Source organism: Xiphophorus hellerii, chromosome 1 (assembly GCF_003331165.1).
Source record: "Xiphophorus hellerii strain 12219 chromosome 1, Xiphophorus_hellerii-4.1, whole genome shotgun sequence".
NCBI classification, from domain to species: domain Eukaryota; kingdom Metazoa; phylum Chordata; class Actinopteri; order Cyprinodontiformes; family Poeciliidae; genus Xiphophorus; species Xiphophorus hellerii.
In genome coordinates this window covers 13,208,529-13,222,933 of record NC_045672.1, presented here as the reverse complement: position 1 = coordinate 13,222,933, position 14,405 = coordinate 13,208,529, and the positions used below count along the sequence as shown (strand labels likewise).

Sequence of the window (14,405 nt, the reverse complement as noted above, 5' to 3'; positions counted from 1 at the left end):
AAGTGCTGCAGGTTGTTATAGCGTGTAACTAGGAGCGCTGCACTTGCAAATCATGTCTTGCGAAACGGAATGTCAGTGAGACCAGCACGGCCAATGGCCAACACTGTAAAATGCTCTTATATAGTCTTTACTGCTGCAATCTGCTGATCAGTCATTCCACTGTTAAACTTTATGAGACACAAAAATGTAACTATTAAGTATAATAAGAGATTTTAAGTAGCTTTTGCTCATTACATTGTCTTTTTTGCCTTTTCATTTACTTTGTTGTCACTAATATTTTACTGTATATATTTAATAACTTGTCCTAAACATGTTAAATTTTTAAACCTCTGCTTTCCACCTTCAGATGCTAAATAAATGCTACAGTTATTGATGCGTAGCGACTCACAGCTGCAGCGGTTGTTCATTGTTTCTCTTCTCCCTTTTTTTTGCTCTCAGAGCTTTTGTGTACCTGAGCAACTTGCTGTATCCTGTGCCGCTTGTTCACCGGGTTGCCATAGTTACAGAAAAGGGCGAGGTGCGAGGCTTCCTGCGCGTGGGGGTCCAGGCTATAGCTGGTGAGTAATTAATGAGATCTCTAATGCTCTGGGATTATTACAGCAACTAACAAAATATGTGTAGCTCTAAGTTCGGCTTTGAGATTCTAATGGCAGCATGTGGGAGAGTCCTGAGGGATCCGATGCGCTGGCAACGCAGAGATTCCCTCAGATCCTTTATTTATTCCCTTTGATGTGCTTTGACAGTTTAGGTTTGTGACAGATCGGGATAAAAGGAGAGCTTGTTTCTTTTCTAGCTGACGAGGAGGCTCCAGATTACGGGTCCGGGGTTAGACAGTCGGGGACTGCCAAGATTTCTTTTGATGATGAATACTTCAAAAAGGTGAGTCTGGAGTCACATGAAAGCAGTTTGAAACTCAGACTCTTTATTTCTATTTTTTTTTTTCTCCAAAAATACCAACTTGGTAAAGAAACTTTAGACACTCAAACCCTCTCTAGACCAGCTATATGCTAATGTCTCCGACTTTTATCCATCCAATCAGACTGACTTTCCCTCTACGGTTATGACCCGCTCCTGGCTTGTCCCTGGAGGAATTGCGCATTGTGGAGGGTCAGGGTCAGAGCTCAGAGGTCATCACACCCTCCGAGGAGCTCAACAGAATCAACGACATTGGTACGGCCGCCAGACTTTCACCTCTCCACTCGTAAATTTTCAGCCTCTCTTCCCTTCGCCGGAGAACACGCTCGGCAGATGTCCCTGCTGGATCCAAAGTTGAGCTTTGTCGTGTAAATGAGGCAAATGCAGGGGCTTTTATTTGCTGTGTGAGAGGATTTTTTTACAAAGCTAAAAAAAAAAGAAAAAATTTGTGAATGGCAGGTGTGATGAATAAAGAGGAGCAATTCACACGTCAGCAGCTGTAAGTTTTCTGGTTTTTTTTGGTCATTTTTGATGACCCTGTTGTTCTCCTCAGACCTCAAGCTGGGCAACATCCCAGAACGCCAAGCTGAGTCACAGTGAGGGTCTAGCAGGCCAGCTGGAGGTGGGGAGCATCTTCACCTTCCGCGTGACTGTCCTCCAGGCCAGCGGTGTCCCACCTGAGTACGCCGACATCTTTTGCCAGTTCAAGTGAGTCGACATTCTTCAAAAATAAGAGCAACGCTGTTTAGATTGCCTGAAATATCAGTTTGCGATGCTTCACCAAGCCTTCAGCTTAGGAAAACTGCAACAGCATTACACGTTTGTGTGTAAATTGAATTAATTTAATCACTCTGACTTGTGTTCACGTTTTGCTTCAGTTTTCTCCATCGCCACGATGAGGCTTTCTCCACCGAGCCGCTGAAGAACACCGGCAAAGGAGCTCCGCTGGGTTTCTACCATGTCCAGAATGTGAGTACAGACATGTGGACGTCATTCCTTTAATCCAAACTGTTCCTTATGACCAGAAACTACATTTTTCTTTTTCTTTTTTTCTTTGCAGGTTTCAGTGGAGGTCACAGAGTCTTTTATTGAGTACATTAAGAGCAAGCCCATCGTGTTCGAGGTGTTCGGCCACTATCAGCAGCACCCGCTGCACATCCACGGCCAGGACCTGATCAGGTTGGTAGCTTTTAAAAAATACCTTCTATAGAAATGTAGGATACGGTGCCTTCAAAAATATCTTTATCTTTTTCGTGATGTTGTCACATAAGAACAGCAAACTTGTGTCACTTGAAGGGAGCAAAGGTTTACCTCAGGGCTTACTGCAAAATGTTGTTTATAAATTATTCATACTGGGAACTATTTTCTGATGGCCTATCATATTAAATACAAATAAAAATGTCTGACTTAAATGTAACAAAATGTAGAAATATTCAACGGTTAGGGTAAAAGTTCTTCATTGAAGGCACATTTTTCTCTAAAATACATATGTCCTTTCTTCCTCTTTAACAGTCCTCCAACACCGTCACGGAAATACTACCCCATCCCCATGCCTCTGTCCAAACCAGGTAAGAAATCATCACACAACACCGTGATATAGTGAAATGTTCTGTCACCATCATTTCCCCGTAACTTTGACTTTGTTATGTAACCATATGTCACGTGTCCTTTTTTCATTTCTCGCTTCCTTTGGATCCCTTTTTGTCTTATTGAATCATTTTTCTACAATCTCTATAATCCTCTTACCCAACTCTGTCCTGCCTTTTTTTCCCCCCACTCTTCTTTTTTTCTCCACACATGTACTCACCCATCTTTCTGCCGTTCACACACGCAAACGCACATCACCCATCCAGACCACACCCGTAAGATCGAGTTGATCCGCTACCTCGTGAGCGGCTATGTTAACGGCACAGTGCTGGACACGTTATCCGAGCACGCCAACGCCCTCGCCTCCTCCGCTGTGGCCAGCCTGGAGGACGAGGCTGACCAGCTCTCACACTTCCCCTTCCTCTCAGTGCTCCACGACCCCGTGTTCACTGTGCCTAAGCACCACGGTTGGTACACAGGACTCGGTAGCGGTCGAGGCATTAGATGCCCCCCCCGTAGATGCTGTTTTGTGATTAGACTAGCGCTTTGTTCTCGTGCTGCTCCGTGCTTGCAGGTGCACATCGGAGCACTGCAGTGATCGCTGCGGACACGTTTGGGTCCCGACGGCTGAGCTCTAACCTCCCCTTGCTGCTTAGACTGACTGGAGCTCCTACCTTCCAGTAGATGTCCCATATTTGCAGAAATTTAAATTGCGTCCCAAGTTGTGAAGCGACAATTAATTGCAAAAGACAGCTGATTAGACTACATATGGCAGTTGAATAGTGTCAAGCTATATATAACAGAAACGATTGTGCAAATGAGAGAATAGCTGGTTTCATCAGCTGGTTTAATCCTGCTGATGTGTCAGACAGCAGGGAGCGGTCAGTGTTAGGTGTGATCTGTGATTTAACTCCTCACACTGTCTTCACATTTCAGTCAGGCCCTTGCAAAAGTATTCACACTCATTGATTTCTCACGTTTGTGATGCTGTAATGAAACACTTCAATAAAGGAAGAACAATGACATGTGGGTTTTCAAAAAAAAAAAAAAAAAGCTGCTACTACTCAAAATCTGAAAAGTCACATCTACAAACAGAAGTTTTTGCCCGTTCTTCTTTGTAAGGAATCTCAGGCTCAGTCAGATTAGATAAATGGCGTCTGTGATGATCCCTTTTCATCTCTTGCCACAGACTCTCAATTGGATTATAGGCCTGGACTTTGACTAGGTCGACCTTGCACATCAATACACTTTGATCTATAGATCTATAGAATGTAGGTTTTCTTGAAGAATCACACGCAGTCTGAACAGCGTCCCCATAGCATGATGCTGCCACCTCTGTTTTACTGTGGCATATTTGGGTTCAGGGTGATTTACCGGTTTTCTTTGTCCCTGACCTGTTGGCTGTGTGCCTTGGTCTTCAAGAGGTTGTTTGTTCACTAATGTTCTCTAACAATCCTCTGGATTAAATTGCAAGGGGCTTTATTTACTAATTAAATGGGGGGAAAAAAATCAAATACACCTTATAGTTTTCATATTTTCATTTGTAAAAATTTGTCTTCACTTTGTTGTTTTCGATCACAATGTCCTGAATAAAACACATTGAAGTCTATGGTTGGGATGTGACAAAAACCAAGAAGCTTTTCTACCTTTACAAAGCCCTGTATAATCCACTAGACTCAGCAATGTGCCCATACGACATGACTATGTTGTCTTGTTTTAAACACTGAAATTCAGTGGAACATCAAATTTAAAATACTTAGCTGATGGGTGTTTGTGTGTTTTTGATAGTTCCAGCCACCAAGCTGAACACCATCACCAAGTCGAACCTGGGTCAGTGTGTCAGCAAGTACGACCTGCTCATCTGGTTCGAGATAAGCGAGCTGGAGCCGACCGGAGAGTGAGTGTGTCTCTTTGCACCATTCCCAGGGGGATGAATCCAGCCTCTAAAAATGCATTGAAGCCTATCAATAAAGTCTAACCTGGTTTTGTCCACACACAGGTACATCCCGGCTATAGTGGATCACAGTGCCGGATTGCCCTGCCATGGCACCTACCTTTTGCACCAGGTAAGGGTAGAACATTTTCTGCTCCCCAAGACTCAGGAAGATAAAGACTTGTCTATCTATGATAATACGAACGTATAAGTTGTTTCTGTTGTCAGTGGCTTTTAAGCTGCAATCTTGATCTCCTTTCATCTTTTCTGCAGGGGATCCAGCGGAGGATCACAGTGACTCTTATACACGAGAAAGGCAGCGAGCTCCACTGGAAGGATGTTCGTGAGCTGGTTGTAGGTGAGCCATCTGTCCGTGAGCTTCACTTGATCTAATGGAAACTACACAGTAACACAGGGGTAAAAAAGTGAGGATAAACCCTTTAGACGAGGCTTTACTGCGAATATACCACACATACCTCTGGGAGGGGAGAGAGGCTTCTGTTTTGCTTAAGGCAGCTTCTCTTTCTAAGCTTTTTATACACTGTAGTTGCCACAGATGGACCAAATAATTACATTTCACATTTTTTCCATTCAGCCTCTGGACTCTGACCAGATGTTTGTAGAGTGTGTGTGTGTTTTTAACATTTTTTTATCGCTCAAGAAGTCTGAGCGACCAGTATTGACCCGTCATGCCGTTGTATTCTCCATCAGGTCGTATCAGGAACAAGGCCGAGGTGGACGACAGCGCAGCCGACGCCGTCTTGTCCCTGAACATCATTTCTGCCAAGAATATCAAGTCATCCCACAACACTAACAGGTACGTGAACTGGACTCTCAGAGTTACTTTGGCTCTGATGAACTCTAAACCTGGCAAGGGGATAAATCCATCTGTTTGTTGTGTAGGCTTTTCATGTTTTGGTGTTTAAATATGTGAAAATGTTCTTGTCTTTATAGTTTCTGAGGGTAAAATGAATTCATTGCATGAGCTTTCTGTTGTTTTTTTTTAATTTACAGTTGTTGATGTGCTTTATTGTTTCTGTTGCCTGACTGTTTGTGCTTCTCTTTTTATTCTGTGCACTCTTTCCTCCTGCTGCTGCTGGACTCTTGATTGTCCTCAGGCTTTCTATTGATAAGGATATTGATAGGTACCATTCATTAGAGAGCATAAGGCCTTCAATGAAGGACCTTTATGTCTCTCTTTTAGAACCTGTAGACTTTTAGAAATAAGTTTAATAGATTTTTGCTACCCTTTTTGGTTCCCTTCCCTGTTTGTTGCATAAGATATGTATTTGTTTCCATTACCATTCATTTACAAAAAATCTCAGCTCAAAATGAGATTGATGGACTGTTGATGGACAAAGGCGATCTAAATGCAAATGCACCCTGATCAGTACTACTTTTATAGATTTATAAGTTTGTGACTTTAGTATAAATAAAAGTCGTGAGCTGACCTACTGTGGCCTCAATTTGATTCAATTTTTTTGTTTTTTTGTTTCGTTAATTACCCTGAAATTCAGTAAGGTCACTTGTCTGTGGGTAAATGCTCCCCCTGCTGGTAGACGAGGATAAATGTAACCTCACCGAAAAGGAATTGGCTTGTAAAAATAATACATATCAGTATATTCAAAAAGGTAGCTTTACTTTTAGTTGCATCATGCTGAACTTTATTCTCAGTATGTTCCAGCTCCTACTTTGTGTCTTGTCTTGTCTTTGTGTCTTCTCTGTGTTTGTCCTCAGCATCCTGTCACGATGAAAGTGTGAGAAAGTTTCGTTTTCAGCCATCTAGACCTGTGCACATCCACACACCAGCTTCTTTAGCCAAATCCCAACCTTCCATGTCACAACGAGAAACACAACAGCAGTGTTTTTTCAAGCGAGAAAGCTCAACTCCTGTTGCTTCCCTCTGTTTTTTTTTCCCCTTCAGAACGTTCTATCGTTTTGAAGCTGTGTGGGACAGCTCGCTGCACAACTCCCTCCTTCTGAACCGAGTCACTCCATATGGAGAGAAGATCTACATGACTCTGTCTGCATATCTGGAGGTTTGTCTTTCCGCTTCTGTCTCACGGCGATCTCGCTGCGTCTCGGATGCTGGCTCACTCACACTCTGCTTTCAGCTGGACCACTGCATCCAGCCCGCCATCATCACTAAAGACATCTGCATGGTGTTCTACTCCCGGGATGCTAAGATCTCCCCGCCGCGTTCTCTCAGGAACCTCTTTGGGAGTGGGTACTCCAAAACTCCTGACTGGTAAGCCTGCAGGTTGATGCACTTTGGTGCATCTATTAATGATAATAATAATAATAAAGATGTATAGCACTCCAATAAAAAAAGTTTCTGAGTTTTGAGGTTCTGTTTTGTGTACAACTTTAGCCTGCTGATTACAATTTTGCTTTTTGACTGGGAGTGTAAAACATGATTTTACTGTCAGTGGAAAACTCTGACAGAAATATTTGAATCGATGTTTTACATTGTCTTTGGTGCCTCATAGAATTAATGAAATGATTGGCTGTAGTAATTGTAATCAGTGATATCTGTATTTGTGTTCTCCTGAGAATAAGGACACTTCTCAGAGATTTACAGATGGCAACAAATATTTCTACATCCAGCATTCCCATTACTGAGGGAGAATATTGCTGTAAAACATTCAGTATTTCTGTTATCTGCCGGTCTGAAGCTTAAAAGTAGTTTTAACAAACAGCAGAAAAACTCCTTTAATTCTTATGTATTAATTATTTTAAGTACTTCTCTGGTACTTTGAATAGCTAACATTAAGACTTGTCTGTGGAAGTAATAACTGCCACTTTGATAAGTGTAGTCAATAAGCCCTGGTTGCGTTTTAGGTATGGTGTGTTCACTGACCATAAATAGATCGTATTCTTTTGGTTTTTGACCATACAATCATGTCAGGTCTGTTCAAGTTGAAATCAATCTCCAATTATTACCATGCTTTATACTCTTTTGGCAAAATTTTTCATTTAATGTATTTATTTTTTGCTCCTTTGTTACAGCAATCGCGTCACCGGGATCTACGAGCTCAGCCTGTGCAAGATGTCCGACACCGGAAGCCCTGGTAAACAAGGAGAAAATGATTTAAAGAAAAATCTGAATAGTTGTTTTTTGCCTTTTGTGTTGACAAGCCGGGTTCTCCTGCACAGGGATGCAGCGGAGGAGGAGGAAGGTTCTGGATACTTCAGTGGCCTATGTGCGAGGGGAGGAGAACCTGGCCGGATGGAGGCCCAGAGGGGACAGTTTGATCCTGGAGCACCAGTGGGAGCTGGAGAAACTCGAGCAGCTGCATGAGGTGGAAATTTGGATATCAAATTTTACATTCACATATTAAAAAATATTGCAGTTTTGCATATGGTTGCTGATGACCAATCTTTAAAAGGAATAGTGATTTTTTTTTTTTTGTCTGAATTTTGCTAAATATAGCAAACGTGCAGACATGACCGTGGGTCTGTCAGTCAAACCTCTGTCATAGCAGAGCAAAAAAGGGCAGTGGCTGATTTTTAGACCTTTGCCAAAGTAGATAAAATCGGTGGATCTGATCGGTTCCACATGCAAGTATCGAATGATCACGGATCTCCCAAAATTAAGGAAATCAGGGTCGATTTATTGGTGCAACCCTACTTAACACTGCAACTAGAAGACATTTTAAATATCCAAAATAAAACACAACAACCAAAAACAAAACATAAAACTGAAATAACAACCCATATACAAGCAAAGCCATAAATAAATGAATGATGAAGTCTCTGTAAAACAAAATTGCCCTTCAAAAAAAATATTAATCATCACAATGGAAGTTACCAAGCTCAGTTTCATTTATCATGCGATTAATTGCTTATGGCGACAGGCTTAGTTCCCTTTCTCTGTCATGTTCTTTTGCTGCTGTGAAAACATGCAGTTCAAATAACTCCTAATGATGTAAAAATAAAAGAAACGTGACTTGTACCTCCCCTCAGGTGGAGAAGACCCGTCACCTCCTCCTGCTGAGGGAGAAGCTGGTAGAGGCGCCTCCTGTGGGAACGACTCCCATTCGCCAAGTCCCTGAGCGAGTCTCTGTCCCCCAGCATGAGCTCGGGGACCCTGTCCACCTCCACCTCCATCTCCTCGCAGATCTCCAGCGCCACTTGCGAAAGCGCCATCACGCCCAGTGAGAGCAGCGGCTACGACTCGGCGGACATTGAGAGCCTGGTGGACCGCGAGAAGGAGCTCGCCTCCAAGGTGAGGAGAAATCCCACACGGCCAGACACACGCCGGTGATATCTGAGCTTCCTGGAACTGACGGATGTTGTGTTGCAGTGTCTGCGCCTGCTGACGCACACCTTCAACAGCGAATACAGCCAGGTGGTGAACAGCATCAGCGACTGCAAGGTGAGAAACGATTCAGATGTTTTCCTCGCTCCGGTCACGTTTGAACGGGTAAGCATGCGATACGTTTTGCCTTTCTCTCCAGCTGTCTGACATCTCGCCAATCGGACGAGACCCATCGGTGACCAGCTTAAGCAGCGCCACCCTCACGCCCTCCTCCACGTGCCCCTCTCTGGCTGACTCCCGCTGCAGCTCCTTAGACCAAAAGTAATAATGTTCTCCTGATACTGGTGCATTATTAGCCACGGAGGATGTGTATATTAGCTGTTTTTATTTTTTTCTTTTCAGCTAGTCTTAACATTTACGAAATAAATGTAAACAAAAACTATACACAGTTTGCATTTAAGATAGAAAAAGAAAGCCTTTTCTCTGTTATTGTATTATACTCAAAGACTTTCAAGTAGCATAGTTTTAGCTTCACCTGATTCAAATTCTGTTTAAAGAAAATCTCTTATCAGCATCTTTTGCTATCCGATTATTAATCAGTTAATCCAAAAAATAACACATTAGCCTTATTAAATGAAGCAGAAACAGCTGGACTTATCACATTTTTATGTTAAAATAAACACCAAAATGAAAAAAACAACAACTTTGAAACAGAATGCAATGTATTCCGTTTCATTGCATTTTCGTTTCTTTATTCTTCTTACTTAAAAAATGAACTGAATTATTTGTTTATTTCCATCTTTTAGTGTATTTTTAAATAATGTATGAAAAAGGTTTACATTAAAAATGGGACAGAATATATTTTTTAATCTATTTAAATGTCAGAATAATCGATACAACAATAGATTTACTAAAATAAAGCAAGTTTGACGGTCATACAACAAAATCTTATAAAACAATCTGTCTTCATGAAGGAAGTCGCAAGCCATAGTTTACAACATAAACGAGCATATTTAAATCATATGGTGGACAATTTTGACATTAACTTGGCTTTCTGTCTTAAAGGACCCCAGAGAACAACTCCCGTGCCTCCAGTCCCTCCTGCTCGGACTATGAGAACTTCCCAATGGTTCCCACTCTGGAGATGTCCTACCTTGCTCGGGCTGGAAAGAACGAGTTCTTAAACTTGGTGCCTGATATTGAGGAAATGAGGCCGGGGTTAGTAATAAATGATGGCGGCTCATCTGAATTGTCTGACCTGCACTAGTTGTGTAGTAAAGGAGTTATTTTAGCTTCAAGGCAAACATGTATGTGTCCATCCTGGATGATGTCAGAGGATCAGATAATTAAGAAAACAAAGTAATAAGGTCATTTTAAATATATATATATATTTGCTTCATTTCAGGTCTGTGGTGTCTAAGAAAGGTTTCCTCAGCTTCATGGAGCCGCGCTCCAACACGTGGGTGAAGCACTTTGTGGTCGTTCGCCGCCCGTACGTCTTCATCTACAACAGCGACAAGGACCCGGTGGAGCGAGGCGTCCTCAACCTCTCCACAGCCCAGGTGGAATACAGCGAAGACCAGCAGGCCATGCTCAAGGTGCTCGTCTGTTTCGGCTTCTTTAAATCAGAAGTTTAAATACACTCATAATAAGTGTAAATGTCATATTAACCTTGGGCTTTCATCGATCTGTTTGAGCTGCTTCTTTTTCCAGGGTGGATTGATTATACAACATATAGCTTCAGTCATTTTTATAAACTAGAACCTTACTTTAGTGTGAGTTTTCATCCATCAAGACCTCTTTAAATGTATCAGAATAAGTGTCCCTCTGTGGGTGGCAGAGAAACCTGATGCTTGGACTTTAGGCCTCTTTCTTTGGCAGGATTGGTTCATAAAATGTCCTGAAGCTTAATCCTGCTACAGTTTGCCTTTTGAGATTGTTATTTTGTCATAACACTCAACCCTGTCCAAATATCAAACATCTGACCTGAACTGTGACCCTCAGATGTAAGACAAGTGATGTTCAGGAACAACTCAGGAATGTTCTGGGACACGCGTGTCGCCAGCGGTGAGCTTAGCGTCACATCAACATGGACTGAGAAGAACCGAGATAGAAAGAATTCTGGAACGGTCTTGATCGAAATCAAGCAGGATCTTTGCCAGGAAACCAACCAACTCAAAGGAGATCCGCTAGTTCTGATAAGATCAAATGTCCAGCCAGAATTATACTATGAGCTCTTTGGTGGCGCCTAAAGGGGAGGAGTACTCTCTCAACTTTTCTGTCATTCAGTGCATATCAGTTCTTCTTTTGGAACATCATTGGCTTAAATCAAATTATTTAGTCTCTCCACCTCGGAAAAGTAACTTTTCCAGTCAATCTGATAAAGCTGTGTCTCATGATGTATATTTGATGTCTGCAGACTCCCAACACGTTTGCGGTGTGCACAAAGCATCGAGGAATCCTTCTGCAGGCCAACAATGAGAAAGATATGAACGACTGGCTGTACGCCTTTAACCCTCTGCTGGCAGGAACGATAAGGTACTTTTATACTTTACATATGCCAGTCTTCAGTTCCTCTTGAATGAATGCACCTTTGCCTCACCGCAACATGTCGTCCCCTCAGATCGAAGCTGGCGAGGAGGACGCAGCGGCCTGATGAAGAACTGAGTGGAGCCGAGGAACCCCCGCGGCTCTCGCTCTCTCTGAGCAGCCTTTGATCAAACAAAGTGTTAACACTTATTAATCATTGTGAGTCTTAAAGGTTTCCTCTTGTAAGTAGACTTGTGGCTTAAGTCTCTACTTTTCATGCGACTAAACGTTTAAGCTCCGTTGAACTTTGCCTCTCCCTGGCCCATCCCCTCCCGTCCCTCCGGCACCCCGAGCTCTTCTTCTTCTCCTCCCCCCCTCGGCTCTTTTGTGTTTTAAATTTTTACAATGGGTCTGATTTCTTTCCGCTTTGTCGTCATTCCTGAACTTCCTGACTTGTAGCATGTCGTAGTAGTCTACTTGTGTGTGCACGGCTCTCCAAAAAATCTAATTTTCAGTTTGCCAATCATCTGTAAAAAAAAAAAAAAAAAAGGAAAAAAAAAGTCTTATCAGTGTTATTTGTCTCCCAAAATAAGTTTAATTTAACTTTTTGCTTTTTGGTTTTTGATAACGTGCTCGGATAAGAAGTGCAGCAGCAGTTCCCAGGGGAACACCAGGTTTGCTCCCTGAAAACAACGCAAATTGCAAAAAAAAGAAAAAGAAGTTAAAAATCTGCAAATATATCAAAGCAATCTCTTAGTTATGCTCTATTACTTACTATTAGTATTGCTTTCCCCTTTTTTTATTGTTAGCTAGTAGGGAATTGCGAAGCGAAACTTAAAATTACAAGCGAAATCCTGTCGAGCTCAGCACCGAATCATCCGTGATGCTTGGATCCCTCCTCTCAGCCACTGTACATACACCGACTCCCAGGTAGTGCCAGTGTCAGTCCGAGCATTTGTGCAAACATTAAAAAAACAAAACTTGCTTACTGGATAAAAAGAAACAAAAATGTACAACTTTTGTACGGGTAGTTCCTGCAGGAGTACTTATTTTTCCGTTTGGTGTTCCACCGTAAGAAGGACGTGAGAGGGGGAGGTACGGGAGAGAAATAAGAGAGAGAGAAAGAGAGAACAGCTCTTTGCTTTAAAACACTGCAATACTCAAATCCCATGGTAGGCTGTTCTTTCTGCTTCTACAGCTAACATAAACCCAAACTTGGTTACTCCACTGTCACATGTGTGTGAAACTAAAGACGCGATTAGAAGTGAAGAAGTTGCTGGGTTGTGAGACAAAGCGAGGTGATGAAGTTGCTCAGGCACAGCCTGAGGAGGAGGAGGATGATGAAACGTTCCCCTCGTTGGGTAAAACCTCTAAAATTAAGTTTTGTCCATTTCAGCACCAACAAACATGACCACTTCTTCATTTTCCGTTCAGCTTCCTGAATTGAAACTTCTCCAACCCATCTCTTTTTTTCCCCCCCTTCTTGTTTAAATAATTTTCATTTCTCAAAGTCTTTTTTTTTGTTGTTATTTGAAATGTAAAAAAAAGGGCATTTACTTATTTTTTTTTAACCAGCATTTACTGGTGTTGCACTTTTTGTTTTTGCACATTAACTCGCATCTATAGCAAGGTCAGGTAATGCAGGATTGTATCCGAGCTTCAGGAACAAGAACGAGAGCACATATCAAAGCTACACTGGATGAAAAGATGAAAGGGACGACATGGAGTAAGGGTTTTTTTTTTTGTTGTTGTTGGTGAGGATGTTTGCTTGGTGCCTCTGTCTCTGCGCAGAAGGGCGTAGTTAAACTCTGGCCTACCAACCAGCAGTTCGCCCGCCGTCTCACCTGACACGAGAGCAGAAACGGAGGTCCCTGCGATAATTTAATCTCCGATCACAGGTCAGGAAACCTGCTGGTCAGGGAGTGCTTAAAGAACTCATCGTAGGATATAAACCGTGCATCTATGCATTCATTAGGAGATGGGGGGGGGAAAAGTGCTGCTTTTTCATATGGAAGAACATCAGATCAAACATTTTCACCCCAGTGGGTAATTTTCAGAAGTATATTATTATGGATTATGTGTTTATCATTTAAAAAAAATGTACATATTAGTTTGCAGCTCTTTGCACATATTAATAAAAGGTTCAACTAACTGATCAAGTGAAGTCTGTGTGGTTTAGTTGTTCTGCTCATAGTGAACCAAATGAAGATTTGGCAGCCTGAACTGAGAGAGAGAGAGAGAGTTGAATGTAGGATTTAGGGTGTTTGGTTTTTGTCGTTTTCCACCATTTCTTTAAAAGGGACCTAAGATGTGACCCACTGCACCTTTTTTTTTTTTTCTCATGGAGGCGAGTTACATTAGTGCTTCCTCTTTACCAGAAAGCGGTTCACAAGTCTGCTTTCGTCTTTTGAAGAGATATTTGCTAACGACGCACGGTGGCCAGGTGTCTGAAATCTTAATAAAAGGTGATTTTTATTAGCTTATTTAATCTAATATCAGGGAATATAACACATCGTAGCTATAGACTAAAATTATGATAGAACTCTTTAATGTGACTTTTTTTTCTTTTTTCCGTTGATGCCTTTCAAACAAAACTAGTCCTGATCATCAGCCCCCCTCTGACAGTATCTTTGGGATTCGTGCATTAAGAAGAATAAAAGGAGCAAGACCTGAACATTTTACTGCTGTACATTATTTGTCAGACTGGTTTCATTTTCATACTTATTTTGTAAATATCTATGTTGTACGGAGCTTGAACTAAACTGTAAATATGTTTACTGTATTTGTAATAATTATAATCCATCCGCTGTATAGCATAGATGTGTCATGCAGATATCCTAACTCTGTGTATGGTAATCTTGCACCACTGAACTGTTTAGTGAATGAGACAACAATAAAAAACGAAAAATGCAAACTGCATTAGCAGAATGTGTGATGCCTGCTTTGATTTTTTTTTCTCTTTGTCAAGTTATTTGAACTGCACAGCTAACAAACGTAACACAAGAACCAATTATGAAACGAGCAACAAACACTATTTTGTCAAATGCCGTCATTAAAATAAAGAAAACGTCTTCATTCGTCTTTTATTTCTACTTCCATGAACAGTTTAAATAACATTCATCATTTTTTTAAAAATTTTTTAACAAAGTTTATGACATAGTTTACTGAATTCCCACTTAA

The 14,405-nt window shown here is 41.6% G+C and overlaps 1 protein-coding gene across 1 annotated transcript in view; it reads left to right on the top strand.

Moving 5' to 3' along the window:
• Positions 1-14,303, top strand: part of kif1b (kinesin family member 1B) — a 59,797-nt gene extending 45,494 nt beyond the window's left edge. The window contains 26 exon segments of the mRNA XM_032572344.1: positions 439-557; positions 794-879; positions 1,040-1,072; positions 1,074-1,170; positions 1,469-1,491; positions 1,493-1,623; positions 1,794-1,884; positions 1,976-2,094; positions 2,428-2,483; positions 4,291-4,399; positions 4,502-4,568; positions 4,709-4,793; positions 5,147-5,252; positions 6,360-6,474; positions 6,550-6,683; positions 7,445-7,506; positions 7,592-7,737; positions 8,402-8,476; positions 8,478-8,663; positions 8,742-8,813; positions 8,896-9,017; positions 9,762-9,914; positions 10,102-10,294; positions 11,116-11,234; positions 11,320-11,338; positions 11,340-14,303. Coding sequence (XP_032428235.1) covers positions 439-557; positions 794-879; positions 1,040-1,072; positions 1,074-1,170; positions 1,469-1,491; positions 1,493-1,623; positions 1,794-1,884; positions 1,976-2,094; positions 2,428-2,483; positions 4,291-4,399; positions 4,502-4,568; positions 4,709-4,793; positions 5,147-5,252; positions 6,360-6,474; positions 6,550-6,683; positions 7,445-7,506; positions 7,592-7,737; positions 8,402-8,476; positions 8,478-8,663; positions 8,742-8,813; positions 8,896-9,017; positions 9,762-9,914; positions 10,102-10,294; positions 11,116-11,234; positions 11,320-11,338; positions 11,340-11,363 — 2,542 coding nt within the window. The 3' untranslated portion in view covers positions 11,364-14,303.
• Positions 14,304-14,405: the final 102 nt, after the last annotated feature.